The sequence below is a fragment of the Zeus faber genome (assembly GCF_960531495.2).
Source record: "Zeus faber genome assembly, chromosome: 17".
In the NCBI taxonomy this organism is placed as follows: domain Eukaryota; kingdom Metazoa; phylum Chordata; class Actinopteri; order Zeiformes; family Zeidae; genus Zeus; species Zeus faber.
Genome location: NC_137204.1, coordinates 12,026,302 through 12,046,816, shown reverse-complemented (window position 1 = coordinate 12,046,816; position 20,515 = coordinate 12,026,302). Strand labels below are relative to the sequence as shown.

At 42.4% G+C, this 20,515-nt stretch overlaps 1 protein-coding gene across 2 annotated transcripts in view; it reads left to right on the top strand.

Annotated features, from left to right (window-relative positions):
* Positions 1-15,010, top strand: part of megf10 (multiple EGF-like-domains 10) — a 43,774-nt gene extending 28,764 nt beyond the window's left edge. For both annotated transcript variants that reach the window (XM_080017508.1, XM_080017507.1), the window contains exons 12-25: positions 36-199; positions 2,142-2,244; positions 2,891-3,037; positions 3,521-3,655; positions 4,911-5,039; positions 8,637-8,765; positions 9,768-9,896; positions 10,018-10,146; positions 10,388-10,612; positions 10,710-10,822; positions 11,011-11,134; positions 11,504-11,548; positions 11,936-12,142; positions 12,984-15,010. In XM_080017508.1, coding sequence (XP_079873634.1) covers positions 36-199; positions 2,142-2,244; positions 2,891-3,037; positions 3,521-3,655; positions 4,911-5,039; positions 8,637-8,765; positions 9,768-9,896; positions 10,018-10,146; positions 10,388-10,612; positions 10,710-10,822; positions 11,011-11,134; positions 11,504-11,548; positions 11,936-12,142; positions 12,984-13,150 — 1,946 coding nt within the window. In that variant the 3' untranslated portion in view covers positions 13,151-15,010. The remainder of the gene's footprint in view (positions 1-35; positions 200-2,141; positions 2,245-2,890; positions 3,038-3,520; positions 3,656-4,910; positions 5,040-8,636; positions 8,766-9,767; positions 9,897-10,017; positions 10,147-10,387; positions 10,613-10,709; positions 10,823-11,010; positions 11,135-11,503; positions 11,549-11,935; positions 12,143-12,983) is intronic.
* Positions 15,011-20,515: the final 5,505 nt, after the last annotated feature.

Genomic DNA, 20,515 nt, shown 5'->3' with positions numbered 1-20,515 from the left:
GCATCTTTTTTTATCTTTCAAACCTCTCCTCACAGGCTGGTATGGGGTGGACTGCTCCATCAGCTGCCCCAGCGGTACCTGGGGCTTGGGCTGTAAATTCAGCTGTAGATGTGGAAACGGAGGTGCGTGTAACGCCCTGGATGGACATTGTACCTGTGCCCCAGGTTGGAGAGGCCATACATGTGATCTCCAGTGTCAGGTGAGGATAAAGACTTTGGTATCTTTGGTATTCATCACATTTGTTCAAGACCTTTTACCTTCAATGCTTTCCGACAACTTTTGGTCGTGGTCTTCTAATCCTACACTGTTAGATGCAATACAATATGTTCGATAAATTGCATGTATGTCATTTAGACACAAGCAGTTTCCCATCTTCAAATCATCTCCATGGAGGGGTGTTCAACCTTTTTTAACCCAAGGACCCCTTGGGGGACAGAGAAACAGAGACCCCCTAGATACATATTTTAAATAAGATATTGTGTTGAATTTTAAACCTGGCCTATAAGCAAATATTTATAATGCCTTATTAACCTATTTATATACTCAGCTGGTTACTCAAATAAAGGAAAGCGCAACGTTCTAGTGTTAATGGTTGGAGTTTTAATGTTCCTTTGTTCCTTTTAATGTTTATGCACTCTTACGTATTCTATTAACGTTGTCAAAGGCATGTCATGTCTGGTTTATACAGCACAAAATGTATCCACATCACTGAAATTGGATCCCTGCTTGTATAATTTTTGTTTTTGATCACTTAAATGAATATGCTTATTATATGTTATTGTGTTATGTATATATTCTTATATTTTGTATTATGTTATAGTTTTCCTGAACCCCTGCATGTTTAAAATAAGTTTGTTTTTTTCTCTCCAATTAATCACACTTAATCAACATAATAATTGCTAGATTGATAGATTAATCGATTTTTCCAATGGAGTTGTTAGTTGCAGCCCTAAATCGAATCTAGTACAATCGGGGACGGTTTTGACATAGTGAGTCCGGCGGTCACGACACAGAGGAGGATCTTTGTGGATATGATCCGCGTGGCGAAATAAACAATTCCTCCTGAAAAGATGCTGTCGTTTCCACAAAATGATGTTTTCCTCAGACCGGGGGAACTCCAGGAGACAACAAAAAAAAGAAAGAAAAGACATCAAGAACGGTTTGTCAGGCGGGGGGGGGGGGGTAGAAATCGCGCATGAGGAAACCATCTGTTCTCAAACAACAAAACAAAAGGTATTAACCAATATAAAACCAAAGACAGTGTCGACTGCTTCTCCTCCCAAAGGTCAATTTTAACCCAACAAATCAAATATAATTTGAATGCAGAGGGCATACACTACCCCGGCTACTGTGATATTGTGGAAACACACCTTCTAGCGTCTCAAAAGTCATAGTTACATTTCCTCATTATAGAAATGTAACACAGTCACATCTATCGCTGTAGATCTCACAGTGAGTGCGATGCCTAAACACAGACCAATGGGGCAAATGTTCAAGCCTTACAAAACAGGTCGACATGTCCTTTTTGAAAATGTGAAACACACATGTTTGTAATAGCAGAAATATCACATTTTTTTTAGAACGAGTTTTTCGCAGTTGCTGTAGTACATCCAAAGCGTGGCCCTTGACTACATGAGGCCGCCAGTGGGAATTGCACCAACTTCCCGTTTCTAGTCTCTTACGTTACGCGGATATAGCCAGAGCCGATTTAAGCAAACAAGTCGACAAAACCCTCAAACCCTGTTGAAATGCACCATTTGCAACCATTACATTTTTTTGGTATCACATATAAAGACTTTCTGACCGTATTGTGAGCTTCCCGTTTTCCGCAAGCTTCACAACAGGATGTCTGACACTGAAATGTATAATGCCACATTTCAAAGGTCAAACGATATCAATAATAAATAATAAATATAATAATAAAAACAATCCCTTCGTTTACCGGATTTCAGCAGTTTTTCGTGGAATTTGCTCCAAATCAAGACATTCAAATTTCGGTGGTCCCACTCTGAGGTCCCACTTTGCATTTCTTCATAGCCAGTGGAATATTTTGTGGTAGGAGCCGGGGTAAGTCGATGCACAGTTCTACAGAGAGCACTACACACCACACTAATAGTGGTTATTCTCTTGGTTCTCCTCAGGATGGCACCTATGGCATGACTTGCAGAGAGCGCTGCGACTGCAGCCACGCCGATGGATGCCACCCCTCCACTGGCCACTGCCACTGCCTGGCAGGATGGACTGGTGAGTGTGTCAGCTGATAGAGACAAAAAATGTATTAAGGGGTAGGTTGGCCACAGCTTTATCAGCCCAGGCCTTATTGGTTCCCATCATTCATAACGGTTCATAGCACAACCTCACTGAAGGCTTTACTATTGAGGGACTTAGTCAGTCTATAGTAAAGCCTTCTTTTAAATTGCATACTGAAAAAGAAAATGGCCGCAAACCAATGCACTTTTTCAGGTCTTCTTCTGCTTTTATTGGCTCTTTTGCACTTACACCCACTATATCCATGTAAGAGACAGAAGCAACGGGAAGTTGTGCCAATTCCTACAGCCAAAGTAGCGCTTTGGATGTACTGCGGCAATTTCCAAAAAGTCGTTTTAAATGAAATGTCACGACAAGACGACTTTGATTCAAAATATAAGAAACGTGATTATAATGTGAGTTTTCCATTTTGGAAGAGGAGATTCAACATGTTACGAGACTCAATGCAAACACCGTGACGTGATTACAGATGATGGGAACCCCCGTTTTAATAAGGCCTCGGTTGGAAAAATAGCCAACTATCTATCCTTGGGAACTGCGCTATTTTTAAAAATAGAACAATACATCGTGAGCTCGGTTTCCTTGTATCCGTGTGTGAAAGCGTAGCGTGTCTTATCACCAGGGGTGCACTGTGACAGCGTGTGTCCCGAAGGCCGCTGGGGCCCCAACTGTTCCCTCCTCTGCAGCTGTAAGAACGGGGCTTCCTGCTCTCCAGACGAGGGCACCTGCGAATGCGCTCCAGGATTCAGGGGGACGACGTGTCAGAGGAGTAAGTGCCGATGTTTTATTGCTGCATTATTACAATTTAATTCCCACTCATCAAACCCCCAAAACCGCACCCACGATACCGCAGCTAACTATAAGGTTGGAAACTTCTGCTCTAAGCCAGAGGTGTCTAGTTTTAAGTGGGATTAGTGCAGTGGAGTCATCCCTTCAAAGTATTGAAGGGATGATATATGAATATATTATGTAAAATAGAGATTTCGATAAATTACAGTAAAACCATTTGACCACCATAACCTTGACTATGGTCAAAGTGAGGACCGACACTTAGCGTTTAATATGTATTAGAACTCGCACACACGGAACTATTTCCTGTTTTTATTGCCAATGCGGAATCATAGTCAAGCAAGGGTTGGGTTACTGCGTGAGATCAGATCGTAAAAAGATTAAAGAAGACTTACATTTGTCACAGCGTGATTGACTCCTGGTTTTAACCCACGTTTTTTTGGACACTCTTGTCTGGCTGTAGTGTGTTCACCGGGCTACTTTGGCCACCGTTGCAGCCAGGCCTGCCCCCATTGTGTCCACAGCACTGGACCGTGTCACCACCTTTCGGGCCAGTGCGACTGCCTGCCCGGGTTCAAAGGGACGCTTTGCAATGAGGGTAAGTGTGTTTTTTCTTGAACGGTTATCTCAATTACTATTCTATTACTATTTCAATTACTTTTTTGGAGCTGGATTTATACACAATGCCACTAGTCAGTATGGACGTCTGCACAGCTTCAGTGCTTTGTGCTTTGTGCTTTGTGCTTTGTGCTTTGTGCTTGTGCGTGCGAAAGTTTGCCACACTGTCTTTTTCATGATGAAATGTTAGGTCGCTTGGCTTTATGAACGACTTCCATATAACCTTCCAGGGTCCAGGGCCGAGCTACCTGAACAGCTGGCCTGGATATATAACGTGGTCCAGGTATTGCTCTGATAGTGGCCGTGGTACGGATCTGGTATGGAATAAGGGCCTGAACTCGACCAGAACCGCTCAGAACAGTCTTCCGAATCCAACCTGCGTCGCGGGATCTGAACTAATCTGTCTTTTAGAACCTTACCTGTCATAATGACTGATGGTGTAACGGAACGTAGATGATCTGTGAGCCGTAAACCCCCACGGTTCGCCACGCATCTGAACCGTGGATTAATTGCATAATTTAACCATCATAGTAAAATACAGTTTTACTGCCGCTGTTGCTTTTAAAAGAAATAATTCCCTAAATCTCGTGATGACCTGACCACACTGTCCGAGTATTGGAGTCCCACACACAATGTTATAGTCTGTCGTTGTGCAATGGCAATGGATGTAGGGCAGATCTGTGGTGACTGGGTGAAGTCTCTAAACAGCGTGGACTGGTCCCGCTGCTGACGCACATTTCTCCTGGAGGCATTTACCTCAGACTTGTTATAAAGTGTTATAATGTTGCCCACTGCATCTAATGAATCCATCCATGCATGTAATCCATTGCAACCTGACCATCCTCACCCCTCCCTTTGTGGTCTATTTCTTTCTCCCAGTGTTTTTTCTGGGAGTTTTCCTCGGCCAGTGGAGGTTAAAGGACAGGTCGGCTATTGTTCAACCCTAGCCATGGTGGTTCCCGTCATTTTATACACTGTGTTAATTGTGCAACTTCACTGAACGCTTAACTATTAAGGAACGTACCGCTCTGCCTCAGCTTCTCAATCTGCTTAAAGCGGCAGCAGAGTGGTAAGTTTCTCAACAGTAACGCGATCAGCGACGTTGTTGCTATAAACAGTTAATAAATGTCGGGGACTAATATTTGAAAGAAAACCTGGAATGCAGCAAAAGGGCCGCTGAAGTCAACTGGACTTGTAATGGCTGGTTTGTAATCTTTTATTTTTTTCGCCACCAGTGTGCCCCAGCGGCAGGTATGGGAAGAACTGCGCCTGGAGCTGCAGCTGCACCAACAACGGCACCTGTAACCCCATCGACGGATCGTGCCAGTGTTACCCAGGATGGATCGCTAGTGACTGCTCCCAGCGTGAGTGACATGTTCTCCAGTAATCCTTATTTTGTCACCACTAAGTTCCCCCCTTTTGAAGAAATGCTCCCGACTCCTGACATTCTCTTATCCTCTATGATCAGTTGATCTTATTATGACCCCCTTGGCTTCCAAGAAAAATAGTCCTTAGCAACATAGCTAACACCCCAACGCAGCGACTTACTAAATAAATGAATACATTGACCCAGAATATTGAAATAATCCAACGACAGCAACAGCAACACTATTCGCGCGATGACTAACTTATTTACTGTTAATATTATAATACTGCTCATGTTCAAGTGGACTTTCCCATTAATTGTATAATGAGACATGCTGACGTTTTGTGCTCGCTGAAAAATAAATTCATATTGAAGCCTTCCGTCTCTATGTAGCTATGGTGACCAGACGTCCCGGTTTGTCCAGGACTATCCGGGCTTCAAGCTGTGTGTCCCAAGTCCCGTCAAATATCTGTAACACTAAAGCCTCTACTGGCAATCTACTGGCAACGTTCAATATTTCCGTCATGCGGGAACAGGAGTCGGTTTTGATGTTCGATAAAAGTCGTTCCACAAATACCCGCACTCTCGACCTTGTATAATTTTGAAATTAATTGCCAGAACGGCTGTGAATGGAAGTGAGTGGGAATGGAAGCAGTAACATTTCCGAAGTAGGGGTGGAGCCGAATCCAAATAAAGCACCCGGAGAGGAAGCGAGCGGCCAGGTAGAGGTAGAACGGGTGGAGAACGTTCCTTCTCCAGAGGCAGAGGGTGTAGGAGAGGTTGAAAATTATCCCACTGAGTTAATAACTCTGTTTTTAGGGTTACTGCGTCCGGGGGCTGGGGCTCTGTTGTCAGATTCTGTTGCCTAGACTCGCGTGATATTGGACACCTCTCGCGCAAGCATTACGCAATGTGTCTGTAACCATCTATGTGGGAACAGACTCCATACGGAACTTTTCCTTAAAGGCCTGCATTTGCCGGATGTTTCTTATCCAGCAATGTTACGGATTCCATGTGGGAATTGTCCCGGTTTTCACCACAATTAAAATAATAATAATGATAATAATAATATAGCTGCAGGCAGCAATATTAGGGGTCGAGGGTAGTCGACCCTTTGTTAATGTTCAGTGGACGAGTGTGCTTTGGTTCACTGGTTCCTGTGTTTTTTGACTGCAGAAATTCATTTGTTCCGGCCTGGTTACAGTGTAATTCTATGATCGGGTGGCGTTTGCGGCTGTGGATTGGTTTCAACCAACGCCGGTTATCATTCTGAAGTAGGGCTGCATGATTTTGGCTAAAATAATAATCAAAATTATTTTAGTCGATTTTGTGATCACGATTATTTATTACGATTATTCATCCATTTTGTGGAACACAATTATTTTATTGCACTTTGTAAATCAGCAGAAAACTGCCTTCACGATAATAATGTATTTTATAAACCTACAAATAAATAAACTTAAATGTACAAATCTTTGAATCAAAATAGGACTTTCTTCACGTGAATTCAATCTTCTTAAGGCTATATATAAATTCCATCCAAACAAGAAGGGCAGTAACATTACACCTGCAGGTTTTTTGCCAGAAAAAAACCAGCCCACTTTGTTTGCAAGTTCCTAACAACACAGTTCCATTCAAACAGACTAAACACTGCATGTCCCTCACATTTTTTAAACCTTTGGGACTAAAATAAAAATGGACACTATTCGGACACGTTGCAATGGAGCTACAAGGGAACTCCATGTGTGAGGACACAAACACGGAATATGTTTTTGACTGTTTTCGAGTCCTACAGTTTGTATGTTACGACTGGCTCAAACGCCGCTGTGGTGTGGGGACGGTCTGGGTTTAGCCGCCACGCCTGACCTGGATCTAGGTGCCTGGGATCAGAGGTGCTGTATACCTGATGATGAGAATCAGAATCAAAACGTGTTGGTTTTTTTTTTTCGCCAGCTACATTTTCATATACTTGGAATTTCTTCAGGTGAGGTTTGCTGCACTCCAATACAGACCATAGTATTAAAAAAACCAAAAAGCTTAAGAGTCTGAAAAAAAGTAGAATACAAATAAAATAAAATTGGATCAAATAAAATAAAAAAATACATAACAAGAAAATGTCAGATATATATACAAATAGACAAAGGTACAAAACAGAACAGTCAGATATACAACATGCGACACGATACTATACTATGCCAAGGATAAGTTATTGTTATAATATATAAGTAGTATTTTTTAAATTAAAGTATGAATTGTTACTATGTGCTAACTTTCTTACTACAGTATGTACAGTTTAACACCAATGTTATTGCATGTAAATTATTTCACAAGTTGTGTGTGTGTGTGATAGAGACAGTCTATGGGGGGCAGGAGGGGCAGGGGGCCTGTTGGTGAGTCCCACTACCATGGGGTAGAAACTATTCTTGTGGCGCGAGGTTTTGACCCCGATCGCAACCTCTTGCCAGATGGCAGATTCTCAAAAAGGTTGTGTCCGGGGTGGGAAGAGTCGGTTGCAATCTTCCCCGCCCGGAGGGGGCGGTGCTGATGGTGCGCTTCCCCAGCTTCACGTGCTGACTCCTGTCGGCTGGGAGGAGCTTGTCCTGGAGAAGAGCTGGGCTGATGGTATTGAAAACAGAGCAGGGCACTCAGGCTGGATGATTGAGGAGAGTCTGTAATGTCTATTATTATAATAATAATAATAATAATAATAATAATAATAATAATAATAATAATAATAATACCAGTCCCCCATCCTGATGAAAATGCCTATGGTGTGTGCATAACCACATACATGTGCACGTGCATGAACGTGCGGTACACATATGGGTCCGCAGGTTTGGGAGTTTGAAAAATGCGTGTCAGCCTAAATGTAGCGTTGTAAGATGGCGACGCTTACTAGTGTCAGCAAGAGCAACTATAGGTGAAGTGATATGAGGAAAAAGTAAAACAACATAAAAAAAAAATATTAGTATGGATTGAGTGATGATTTTCCTCTTTTTAAAGAAGCAATATGTTTTATTCCAGTGTGAAAAAGAAAATCAGATTTTGATGTTTGGATCATGGGCAAGGTGTTTCCTTTCGTTATCCAACCAAATTCTCCTCAGCGTTTACAACGCAGTGCTTATTCAAATTGATTTATGGCACAACCTCACTGAACGCTTTGCTATCAAGAAACTTACCACTCTGCTGCAGCTTCTCACTGTGTTAAAAAGCAGTCCAACGGGGCAAATGTATAAGCCTTAAAAAAAAAAAAACATGTTAAATCAAAAACGGGAAACTCACATTATATTCAAACACATTTTACTGTAATTTTTCATTTGAAGCTACTCTTTGCAATGGCTGCAGTGCACCCAACGCATAACATTGGCAACATTGGATCGTCAGTAGGACGCTAGTTGCCATGCGTGATGCGTTACGCCTTTCTGTCACACAGTGGGGGATCGTGTGGCCCCCTGCCTGTCTGTCTGTCGGTCTAATCAAAGGCAGACTGGAACCTCTCTGCAAAACAAATCATTAGCGTTGTGGAAAAAAAAAGCAAAAACACATTTATTTATGATACAGATGAACCTGACTCTGAGCTTGTGTTGCGTCCTAGCTTGCCCTCCAGGTCAGTGGGGTCCAAACTGCATCCACACATGCAACTGTCACAACGGGGCCCGCTGCAGCGCATACGACGGGGAATGCAAGTGTACACCCGGCTGGACGGGCCTTTACTGCACGCAGCGTAAGATACACAGACACACACTCACACTGTTTATTCATTTATTTATTTGTTTGTTTGTTTGTTTGTTTGTTTTTATTTTCTTTTTAAGGATATTTGTACATGGTATATTGGTGTAACGGAACGTAGTTGATGGTAGCGGACGGGCTGCCCCCCACGATTCGCCACGCATGTGAACCGCGGATCAATGCAAAATGTAACCATCATAGTCAAACACAGTTTTACTTCCGCTATTACTTTTTAAAGTGGTAATTCGCTTAATCTTGATGCAGAGTTGCAGTGAAGGAAGATAAACAAGGCAGATGCGTGCTGTGTTGTACTCTGAAGCGCAATGAGTGGTTTATGGTAGGTCGCGCTATGTTGCTGCTCCCTTACGACATGGACTAGCTGTTGATACAGCCAATATCGCTGCTATGCGGCTGCAGGTCTGTGACTCGCTTCATTCTGAACTGATTTTCATGAAATTTGGTTTGTCATTAACGTGAGCAGTTGAACATGATACTGGTCACTTATTGGAATTCAATTTAGTTACTTGGGGCCAAGCTCATCATATCTTTAAAGGAAGAAGGTATCATGTGTACCTCATAAAGCACTTTAATTTAACAATTGAGTATTTATTGATTATTTCATATGTTTTAAGAAATTATTTAAACTTTGGACATCTTGAATTTTGTTTTCACGTTTCTTCCATAAGCAGAAGTTTCTTGCTTTAAGTGTTGATACAGAATAAATGGAAAGCAAAGTTATATTTGTCTCCCTCGTTGTTGTTTTTTTGCTGATGCAAAAAATGATCTGATTTGTGACTTAAAACCGTGATACGATCCATAGTGTTACAAACTGTGAGTTTTGTGATCGGTTGCACCCCTAATATATATATGTGTGTGTGTGTGTGTGTGTGTGTGTGTGTGTGTGTGTGTGTGTGTGTGTGTGTGTGTGTGTGTGTGTGTGTGTGTGTATATATATATATATAGTGACAGAATCTGTGGTGTGTAAATTTCTTCCCAGGCTGTCTGTTGGGTTTCTATGGGAAAGACTGTACTGAGATCTGCCACTGTAGGAACGGAGCAGACTGTGATCACATCTCCGGACAGTGCACCTGTCGTACTGGCTTCATGGGACGTCACTGTGAACAAAGTCAGCACCTCCATCCATTATTTATTTTATAGACATATATTTAAAAAAGTATATGTATGTATGTATATATAATTTTGAATTACTAAATGATGATTTCAATTGAATTTGTCTGCTTTTTCAGAGTGTCCTCCTGGCTCGTATGGCTACGGCTGTCGCCAGGTTTGCGACTGTCTGAATAACTCCACGTGCGATTACATGACGGGCACGTGCTACTGCAACCCTGGCTGGAAGGGAGCCAGGTGCGATCAAGGTGAGAGGAACCGACTTGGTTCACACGCAGTGTGTTCCCATGGGAACGGGAGTATTGTTTAAGCCTGCTTCCACGTTCAATCAGATTGCATCTAATCACAGCTAGAACCCGCTGCAGGGCCGTACCTTTCTCAGTCATCATTATAAACGATGGGAACCAACATTTGGATGAGGCATGGGTTGACACACTGCAAACCTATCCTTTAATCTTTTCAACGGGATCTGCCTTGCACTCCCTGAAGCTGGAGTAATAGTCACGGGCGACTCGAACAGTCTGACCAGCGCCGCCCTTCCTGTGGACACCTACCAAATTGGCGCCATCGCCGGCATCATCGTCTTGATACTCCTGGTGCTCTTCCTCCTGCTACTCTTCATCGTCTACAGAAAGAAGCAGAAAGGCAAAGACAACATGCCGACAGTGACTTATACACCGGCTATGCGGGTGACAGCCGATTACTCAATCACCGGTAAGTTTAGTAGCGCGTGAAATAAATGTGTTAACCAATGAACTTTGAAGCAAGTACCCTGTCAGGTCCCACTTTTTTTAAATCCCTTTATTTTCAGATGCCCGGTCGACGTTTGAAGGCCACCCGAGCAGCTACTTCTCAAATCCCAGCTACCATACCCTGACCCAGTGCATCATGCCCACAAGCAGCAATGATATTCCATACAGAAAGGTATGCTGCATATGCAAAATGATTGTCATTGTCGTCGAAATAGACCAGGAGAATTGTCTATATAAGTTGATATAGTCACTGCATACCACTGACTAAAACATACTGTACAAAATATATTACCAAAGGACGTTTGTTTTTTTTCTGTATAACTGTTCTAACGGACTGTGCACTTCGTACTTTCTTTCTAGGCCCACAATAACCAGTTGTTTGTGAACTTAAGCAATGCAGAGCAGAGAAAGAGATCTCCAGTTGCAGATAACACTGGCACATTACCTTCCAACTGGAAACAAAGAGATTGCTTCAATGAGCTGGGTAAGAGAGAAGACATACATATTTACAAGCACGGATTAGGTCGTGCATTAGGCATATTTTGTGGCGTCGCATTAGGCCGATTTTTGTATATGTCGACTATACAAGAGGTCTAAAAATATGTCCTTTGATATGTGAATCTTCGGTCAATTTGTTAGTTTCAAAGAGGCCAAAATGTTGGCGCTCTCATTTCACATTGAAGCATTCAGTGTGTTGCATGTTAAACTTGTGAGTTAATATATACTTTTTGAAAAATACATATGTACAAAAATGTATCATAAACAAACAAACAAAAACAATTATAACTTGCTAGTAGGAAATGTGTAAAACCTTTGGATCAAATATTTGCCTCTCTATGACTTCTTCTTTTAGGAGCCTATGGAGTTGACAGGAGATACATGGGGAGGTCCTTACGTGGTAGGTCGATTGGGTCCTCTTCACAGGTGGTGTCCATCCATCCATCCATGTGTTTGTTTTTTTGTAGAATTGTGAAAATTTCGATCATACTTGAATCTAATCTAGAAACCGTTCTAGAAGGTGCAATTTCTAGGCACAATTTTGTTTCTGGAGATATAATATTCCCAACTTGGGCCACAAATGTCTGGAATCAAACCGTGCGCATCAGTTACAAGCTGACAAGGTGCAAGGTTAAGAAATGCCCAAAGGGGCCTCTACTCGCGTTGTATCCACAACGTGTACATAAATGAGACCCAAGGTTAGAAAATGTATACTGAGCCAACTTGTTCAAAGATAGTTTTATGTTCATAGTCCATCCGTGACTAAAGTCTTTTCCCATCGACTCAGATCTGGTGAGCGGCACGTCCTATCACGGGAGTTCCTGCTCCCTCAACAGCCTGGAGAATCCCTACGCCACCATCAAGGACCCTCCCCTGCTGACGCCGAAGCACGCAGAGTGCGGATATGTGGAGATGAAGTCGCCCGTCAGACGGGGCTCTTCCTACGCGGAAATCACGACCGCCAGTTCTGCCGGCAGAAACGTTTATGAAGTTGGTGAGGAGCCCTTCCAACGTCACCCTTATGCCATCCTATGTTTCACGGTAATGGGGTAGTGTGAACTGTGTTTAGACTGTTGGGCAAGGCGGAGACCTTAGTGGTCCCTTGAAGAGTTCTGGACGCGTCGTTTTGGCACGCATAGAATCCGCAATCGCGCTGCAGGTACTGTATGTCGGGGGTCGCGTATTTCAGGTTCTGGCTTTCAGTTTTCTTTTCCAAAATAAAAGTAGCAAGGGGAAGAGCGTACTGTGATTGTTCAATCGGTATTAGTCCTACAAGTTCTGCCCCACTGCTTCACTCTCCCATGAGAAGTACCACCTCGGAACTATCCAAGATCCAATTACAAAACCAATTACAGATCTATGTTGTTTTTTTTTGCTTTTTGCAAGGGAACTTGCAAAAAGGGCCCTCGTTCCTATGTACCAGGAACTACATGTCTGGTTCCTGTGGTGGAAAAGCTCCTTCTGTTGTACACCCACCGACTACAACTTCCTTATTGCAGACAGCAATGCGTCTCCGGGTGGTATGTTAACCCAACTTCCGTTTAGCTTCAAAGCACCTTCCCGTTGTGAGCCAATCAGCAACTTATCTTTTACGCTCAATATAAATTCATGGCCAACAGTGAGCTTGGAAAGGTACTGGAAGTGAGACGCGTCCTTCATTATCTACTGTACGTGGAAAAGGTGCCACTCTACCGATTCTAGCGGATGCTTACGGTACTGCAAGCACTTCTTCACGCAACGTGTGTAAAGACAAATGGCATTGGCTTTATGCAGCCCTGGTTGGAACTCCGAAAAGTTCTGACATCATTTTTACCTTTTGTTTGTTTCTTCTTTAGAGCCCACTGCCGGCGCAATCTGCTCCCCTGGGGACAGCGACAACCATGTTCCGTTTGGACAGGACCCGTACGACCTACCAAAGAACAGCCGCATACCCTGCCACTATGATGTTTTGCCCACTAGAGATAGTGCCCCCGCTCCCCACAAGGAGCAGGAAAGCATATGATATTTTCTTTCCTGTTTTATTTGAGCTATCACTGTAATTAGGCAATATTACTTGAGAGGGAGGTCCGATATACTGGATATCGGAGTTGCTGGAATTTGGTCGCAGGCACAAGGTCGCAGGACGAACTTGGTGCAAAACTGCTTTTGTACAACAGTGCTAAATACAGTAATCAAATAATGGTAATCTGACAACGGATAATGATTATTTTGTTGTTTATTCGGCTCCGCCAACGGAAAACTCCTTTGGGAGCTAACCAAAGTGTTGTTGAGCAACACACAAAGGGTTTCCTCTGTTAGCTAACAGAACAGTTTCTTGACTGCAGGCTAGCTAGCTAGTTACTGGAACCTGTTTTTGGAATGATATATGTAGATATATGCCCCAGTGCTGTTATACTGTATATTAGCGTTCATGGAATGACTGTTGTCCAATCAAATTATGCACAGGTACTGAGTGTTTTAAGGTAAGTGGTATAATCTGTAATAGGGACGCATGACATACTTTCAAATATTTGGTAAATAATATAGATGTTACAGGTAACTTTGCGCCGCTGAATTGTTTTTCAGCAACTCCACATTCCACAGCTCTCAGAGTTCTAACCATCAATATATAACACATACAAACCAAAATTAAAAAACACTGTAAGCATTGGAGGTACAGGCTTATTTGTATTTTTGTGTGTTATGGCGTCATAAAGCGATTTCTATTTCTGACAGCAACAGAGGTTTGGTGAGAGGTTCGCACAGGATTTACAGAGGTTGACAGTGTATTTAAGTGGCATGGAGGTTTCGCGGGGCGTACGACCGGACAGTTCCTTGCCTTGTTGTACGTCCACATGCTGACGAGTGACGGCGCTCGCTTTTACGTGAATCTTCTGTGGCTGCTGTGCGAAGAACAAAACTATTTCTTCCCCTCACCATTGGCTTTCATTGATTCTACCCCACTAAGTCTCAGCATGCTGAGAAATCACATCAAACTCGTCATACAAGATTGACTTGAGCGCGACTGAGAACACAGAATTAAGAAATCTGGTAATTAAGAAACCGCCGAATTGCAAATTAGTTTTCCATTTTCGAGAATGAGTTTTAACATTATTGTTTTAATAAAGGCTGCAGCAGAGTGGTGCGTTTCTCACTGGCAAAGGGTTCAGCCGGGTCGTTGCTATGAAATTACACAATACGTTTTTTATTTGCCACATGCGGTCATGCAAGTGCATGCAGTCACTAAAGTTGATAGTTGAAAATAATCCCACTTTTTTTTTGACAATTACTTACCTCTCAAAGTCACTCCACATCACTATATATTTGATCAAAGCTTTCCCGCTATAATTTGGTAATATCGGATTCACTTTATTGCTAATTCTAACAATTCCCACAGCAAGTATGGAATAAAAATGCCATTGGTAAAAATTACTTACATTTACCGGTGTATTCGTTTGTGATTCCCAGTTCCAGTTCCAACTTAATACTTAGTGAGTTTGTGAATTGTATCTACGTATATGTTACATGGAAATTACTGTAATTAAAACCTGTATTTTAAAGTGCCTTATAGCGATGGTGTGTTACTTGTAAAAAAAAATGTAAACTATTTCTGCACTTTTGGAAGCATTTGTTATTTGTTATGCCGATATTGTTTGTGTGTTTTTGGCGCCAGGTGCACCCTGAATGAGCATGCGGTGAATTGCTTTTTCAATGGATTCAGAACTGAAATATCAAAGATCATTGTGTTGATTTATGTTGTTTATGTCAATTTATACTTATTATTTAACTGGATTGTTGGCTTGGCAACCTCTTTTTTTATGTTGTTTTTTTTTTTTCCCTTCTACAAATCAAGTGAAGTCGATGCTTGATTAAAGTTGCTCAAAGCTGTAAATGCTATTTTGTTACTTGTTTTAGTCTCTTTCGTGCTAAAGTGCTCAAACTCTTATACAGTAACCTGGAAACCTTGATCATTGGTATAACAGAGATACATACGCATGTTTTAATATTAATTTCACATCACGTCATAATATTTGTGGCATACCTTGAATAGGTTGTTGGTCATTTTAAATATAAGCCGCGGCAGCTGGCCAAAATGATAAACAATATAATTAATCTGGGCGCTAGAGGAATGCCGACTTCTCGGGCTGTCGACCCCCATACACTGAACCCTTACTGCAAGACAGACAAACATTAAGAAAGCTTCCTGCCCTGAATCAGACCAATCAGCGCAGATGCAGATGTCTCTACATCTGCATCAATTGCAGTGTAGTCAAGACCGATATGATATTAGTATCAATACATTGTAGCACCAAAACCACCTTCATCGAGAAGTAGAGAAAACGCCAGGCTGCTTGCTGTTTACTGCTAAGAGTTTTCTTTCCACCTCCCTAAAATATCTTCGGTCGAGGTCAGCGCTTCTCCACCATTGCTGATAAGAGCCAGAGATGGGGCCTGCTTTCCCTCCTTAACCGTCAGATCGTTTGCCAGAACCTCATTGAGGGCACCTGAAAGTTCTTCTCCACGGTCTCTCCCAACTCCTCCCATACCTGAACTTTCGCTTCAGCAACCACTCCAGCTGTTGTCCTTCTGGCCTTTTGTTATCGGTCTGCCAAACGTGAGTCCCTCATGGCAACCAAGCTCCTTTTTATTTTATTTTTTTTAGCTTGATAGCCTCCCTCACTGCTGCATGATGTCCACCAGTGGGTCCTTGGGTGGACACCATAACAAGGACCCTGGTAGGCCATTGGTTCTGGTTATCGCACCTAGTGACTGCTGCCAAAATGGCAGCCTTAAACTTGGAGCGATGAGCTCAAATCCCCCCCATTGGGTAGAAGAGTAGAGCCCAACAGGTAAATTCAGGGAAGGTGGCGGGAGCGCAGCAACACAGCAAGCATAAGAGGCAGCAAGCAAAACAGGTAGCGCAAGAGGGATTGGCTGCTTAAATAGGCCGGCCCATAAGGGAGCGGAAGCGTGTGGCGCTGTCGAGTTGTCTGACAGAACTAGCACCGCTAGCTGTGCCTCATTTATTTGACTTGTGATTAGATGATCAAAAGAAGAAATTAAAAACTCAAAATGATCTTCTGTTGATTAGTGGATATGAAGGTATAATAAAATAAAAATGTGGGTTTTTTTCTAAGCTTTGGTGTCAAAATTGAAAAAAAAAACAAAAAAACACGAGTCATTTGATTTTTTTTATTTGGTGGTCAGATCAAAACATGAAATACACAAAACAAACAAATCTACTTGTGTCGATCGGTGGACATGAGGTTAAAAGCCATTATCGTGATGCTTTATTTATAAAAACCTTATTTAGAAGAAAAGCAAACAACAGAACATTAAAAAAAACTATCGACATAAGCCAGGGTAAAGGCATTGAATTAACAAGGCAAAAATGCACTACACCATGTCAATAAGAGGGAGAAGTCATTAGGAGATGTAATAAAATGTCAATAAATAATTTACAAATTTGAGGATCTGTGCCGTTTTAATTGTATGAACATGTATGAACATATTGCTTTAAAGCCAACAAACAACAACAAAAGATCATTTCTAAATTAACATCTCTCCAATGTACATCTAATACATCTATGGTAAAAGAAAATAGAAGAAGAAAAAAAGTCTGTGGTGTGGGGATGGTGTGGTTTGAGCAGCCACACCTGACCTGGATCTAGGTGATTGGGATCAGGGTGGCTGCATACCTGTTGCTCATTGGTTGGTCTAACGAGCAGCAGGTTAAAACCCCCAGCTCCACACACACTCAGGATAGGAGCCCTGTCATGACACATGTTTTCCTGGCTAAATGACACATCTTCTCCTGGCTAAATCCAACCGGCCAACTCTCTAGAATAAACTGGTGTTTATTGTATTTATAACCCCCCGTCTTCTGTGTCTCTGTGCCAGATGGCACAGAAAACACCCCTTGGGTGGCGTGTGGTAGGGAAAACCACCACAAAGTCATAAACAATTTGACCAAATGGTGACCCCAATAAACCACAGCGACTCACGTGGGCATTGCTCAACTCCACAGTGTTAAACTCACTTAGATCAAATGAAACATACTATAAAATGTTTGTAACATGAATCCAATTTAGTTCTTTAACTGGTGAATAAAACATGACCACCCTCTACAGTGGTACTTTGACTTCCGAGTTTAATTCTTTCCGTGACAGAGCTCGTAATTCAATCTGCTCGCATAGCAAATCAATTTTCCCCATTGAAATGAATTGAAATGCCATTAATCCGTTCCAGCCCCCAAAAAAACACCCCAATAAAAGAGAATGTGTAGATCATTTTTGCCTTCTCGCAGATGATACCGTCCGTCACGTTATCTCCTGCGAGCTGCTTCTCCGTCAACCACACCAACAGCAGATTCTCCATCTTTTCATGGACAGTGGTCCGCAGCTTAGACATTATTTTAACGCCCATGGCTGGAGTACCCTTATACCCTTTATCGTCTCCTTCTGCTTCAGTATGGTACATATCGTAGAAGTACTACGCTCGTACTGCCTCGCCAATTCCACCACACGCACACCTCGCTCATGTTTTTCTATGATTTTGCGCTTTAATTCAATCGACATCATCCGCTTCTTCTTCTCAGCACTTACTTTCTTAGGACCCAGGGTTAGAAAAAAAAATTGGCCAAATAACTGCACAAAAACGCACAAATCGCGAGCACAAAACACAAAAGAGATGCTTCCACGGTCAGGTAACCACGTGAGGTGAAGGAGTGAGACGGGGGAAGCTGGCCGGATTCGCTCGCCACGCCAACTAGCGGCGGCTCCTGAAGCTCGCTCCTTGCAACTCACATTTTTGCTCGCAAATCAATACAAAAAAATCGACGGAACAACGGCTCGTAGCTCGGAAAACTCGTATGTTAGTGCACTTGTAAATCAAGGTATCGCTGTATTAACACATTTCACTGGCACCGCTTATGCAAAACGTGACCTCTTAAAACATAAAACAAAAGTAAAAGTGAGGGATTTTGGTGAAATCAAATATTGATGAAGAAACATTGATGAACATTGATGAAGAAAAACACAGAGTAATGAGAGAGAATAAATAAACAGTAACGATCCTATCTGTTACTCCCCTTCCTAATTTCGCCAAAATCCCGAACAACGCTTCAATAAAAAATAAAGGAAATATTCATTAGTCGAGAAAATCTACGACAATCGGATGGACCAAAGTACCCTCAGAAATACAATCCTGCATACTGCATAGTAAGCTACTTGCAAAGGAAGTTTAGAGAAGACAAAAGTTGATCAGGCTACTGCTGCTCCGAGTGCGTGTGACGCCTTTTACACACTTTTTAATGTTTTCCCAATGTGGATATTCCCGACTCAACCTGAAATAAAATCTCTTTAAAAAAAGAAAAGCCAACACTCTACTCATGTGTGCGTCCATAAGTCTTCCTTCCCTGTCTGGAATATGCTCAGTAATTAAGATATTTTGTAAAGCATATCCATCATAGCCTTTGTGAAAGGTTTCTGGACCATATTCTCCATCAGTGGCTCGACTGCTTTACCAGCCCTGCCTGCACATGTTCTGATCTCAAACCCTTTGTTCCCTGGCTCTTGTCCTTGTGCCGTCATTAGACTGTCATCGGGCGCTGCGCCGTCGTCGTGGTCTGAGGCCGGAACATCGGCTGAAGGGTCAATGTCCACTCCAGCGTCGGTCACACAGGAGTCAGGGATTTCGCTAGATCCGCCTAAATCTGAATTGGGTCAGTCCTCCTCTCCGTCGTTTACGCTTTTGCCATCATTGACCGGATGAAACTGGAGCCTCACTGGCGGAAGTACGGCAAAAAACATCTTTCTTATCAACGAAAGCTTTTTAGAGAAAATACAGCGTCTAGTTCGTTTTATACTATTACGATAGCCAATTCAACCCGCTGTTCCACGTCAGTGGCAGCCATCTTGGTAAGGTGCGTCAACAGCGTTCCTCTACCGCGTCGTTACATTCAACTTGCCCCAAATTAGTTTAACGGTTGTGATTGGCCCGACCATTAAATGGTCCGGTCCAAATCCGTATGAATGGGAGGGAGGCCAGACCAATTTGCCAGAGCAAATGAAACATGAGCTGCAGATTGGTCTGCTTCCCAGGCTACAGCAGCACTGCTGATGAAAAGCAGAGTTGGGAAGAACACCACAGGAAAACAGTATTCCAAATTCTCACACGGGCTTCCTAAATTATGTCTTTTATAGCCTATACTGGAGTTGAATATTTGTTTGTTGGTTTTCTTGAGAATGACTGAAATAACATTAAGGAAGAGATCTAATTTTCATTACCACTGGCAATTAATGTGTGCTGCACGGCCTTAATGTTGACTACTTGCCCCTAGCTGTGACTACATCACTACAGTATATCATCACAGATCGTGGTTGAACAACAATTTGGGCATGATCAATTCACCTTATGAGGCACATGTTCCCATATACTGGTTCTTACTGAACAGCAACATGCTTTATTCCCTGAGGCTGGTACACGCATGCGCAGTTATCTCTCTGTCTCACTGACCGACTGCCTCTTTTATGTACCTCCACCAGGTGGTGCAGTTTGGCTGTGAACCATACAGTCTATGCTGTAAAGTCCAGGGGGCGGTCAACTTTTTGACAGACGGGCCGGCCAGCAGTAGATGGATGGAGAGTGTGTGAAGGAATATAAATGACATGTAAAAGCCATTACATAAAAAAGTTTCGCCCTTTAAAGGGAAGCCATAGCACGCAAGTGTAGGACCCGGGGTTGCCAAGGCATGAATAGTACGATGCATTTTAAATGCATTTTTTTTCCGTAAAAAGTAAAGAAACTTACATTCAATTTCAGTGGGAACAGTGTTGTTGTCTTTTGCCAGTGCGTCAAAGTCTGGTGTCAGTTTGGTTGTAGGAATTCTCAGGACAGATCTGAGGCGTTCATCAGTCAACCGGGATCTGTGGCGTGCTTTGTTGATGTCCATCACGCTGAACCTCTGCTCACACACGTAGGGCGAGCCGAACAACACCAGCGACCTCTGTGCCGTCTTCCGAATGTTTGCAAACGTGGCTTTGCTTAGTGAATCATCAAGCTCGTCCAGTTTAAGAGGGTTGAACTTCTCCTTCAAGACGGAGTCACATTGAAGATCGATCAGTTCCAATTGCAACTCAAATTGCAAAAGTAACTAAGTGCAACATTGTTACTGTATTGCTGTGTCGTACTGTTGTATACTGTACTGTATATCTCCATACTCACTTTATTCACATGCACTTTACTGCACATATCTGTAAATACAAATATCTATTATATGTTTATCCCATATACATAACTCTATTCCCTTCACTTGTATTTTGTACCCCCACTCTGTATTTTTGAGTCTTATTTTTATTTTATTTTATTTATATTATTCTATTCATTA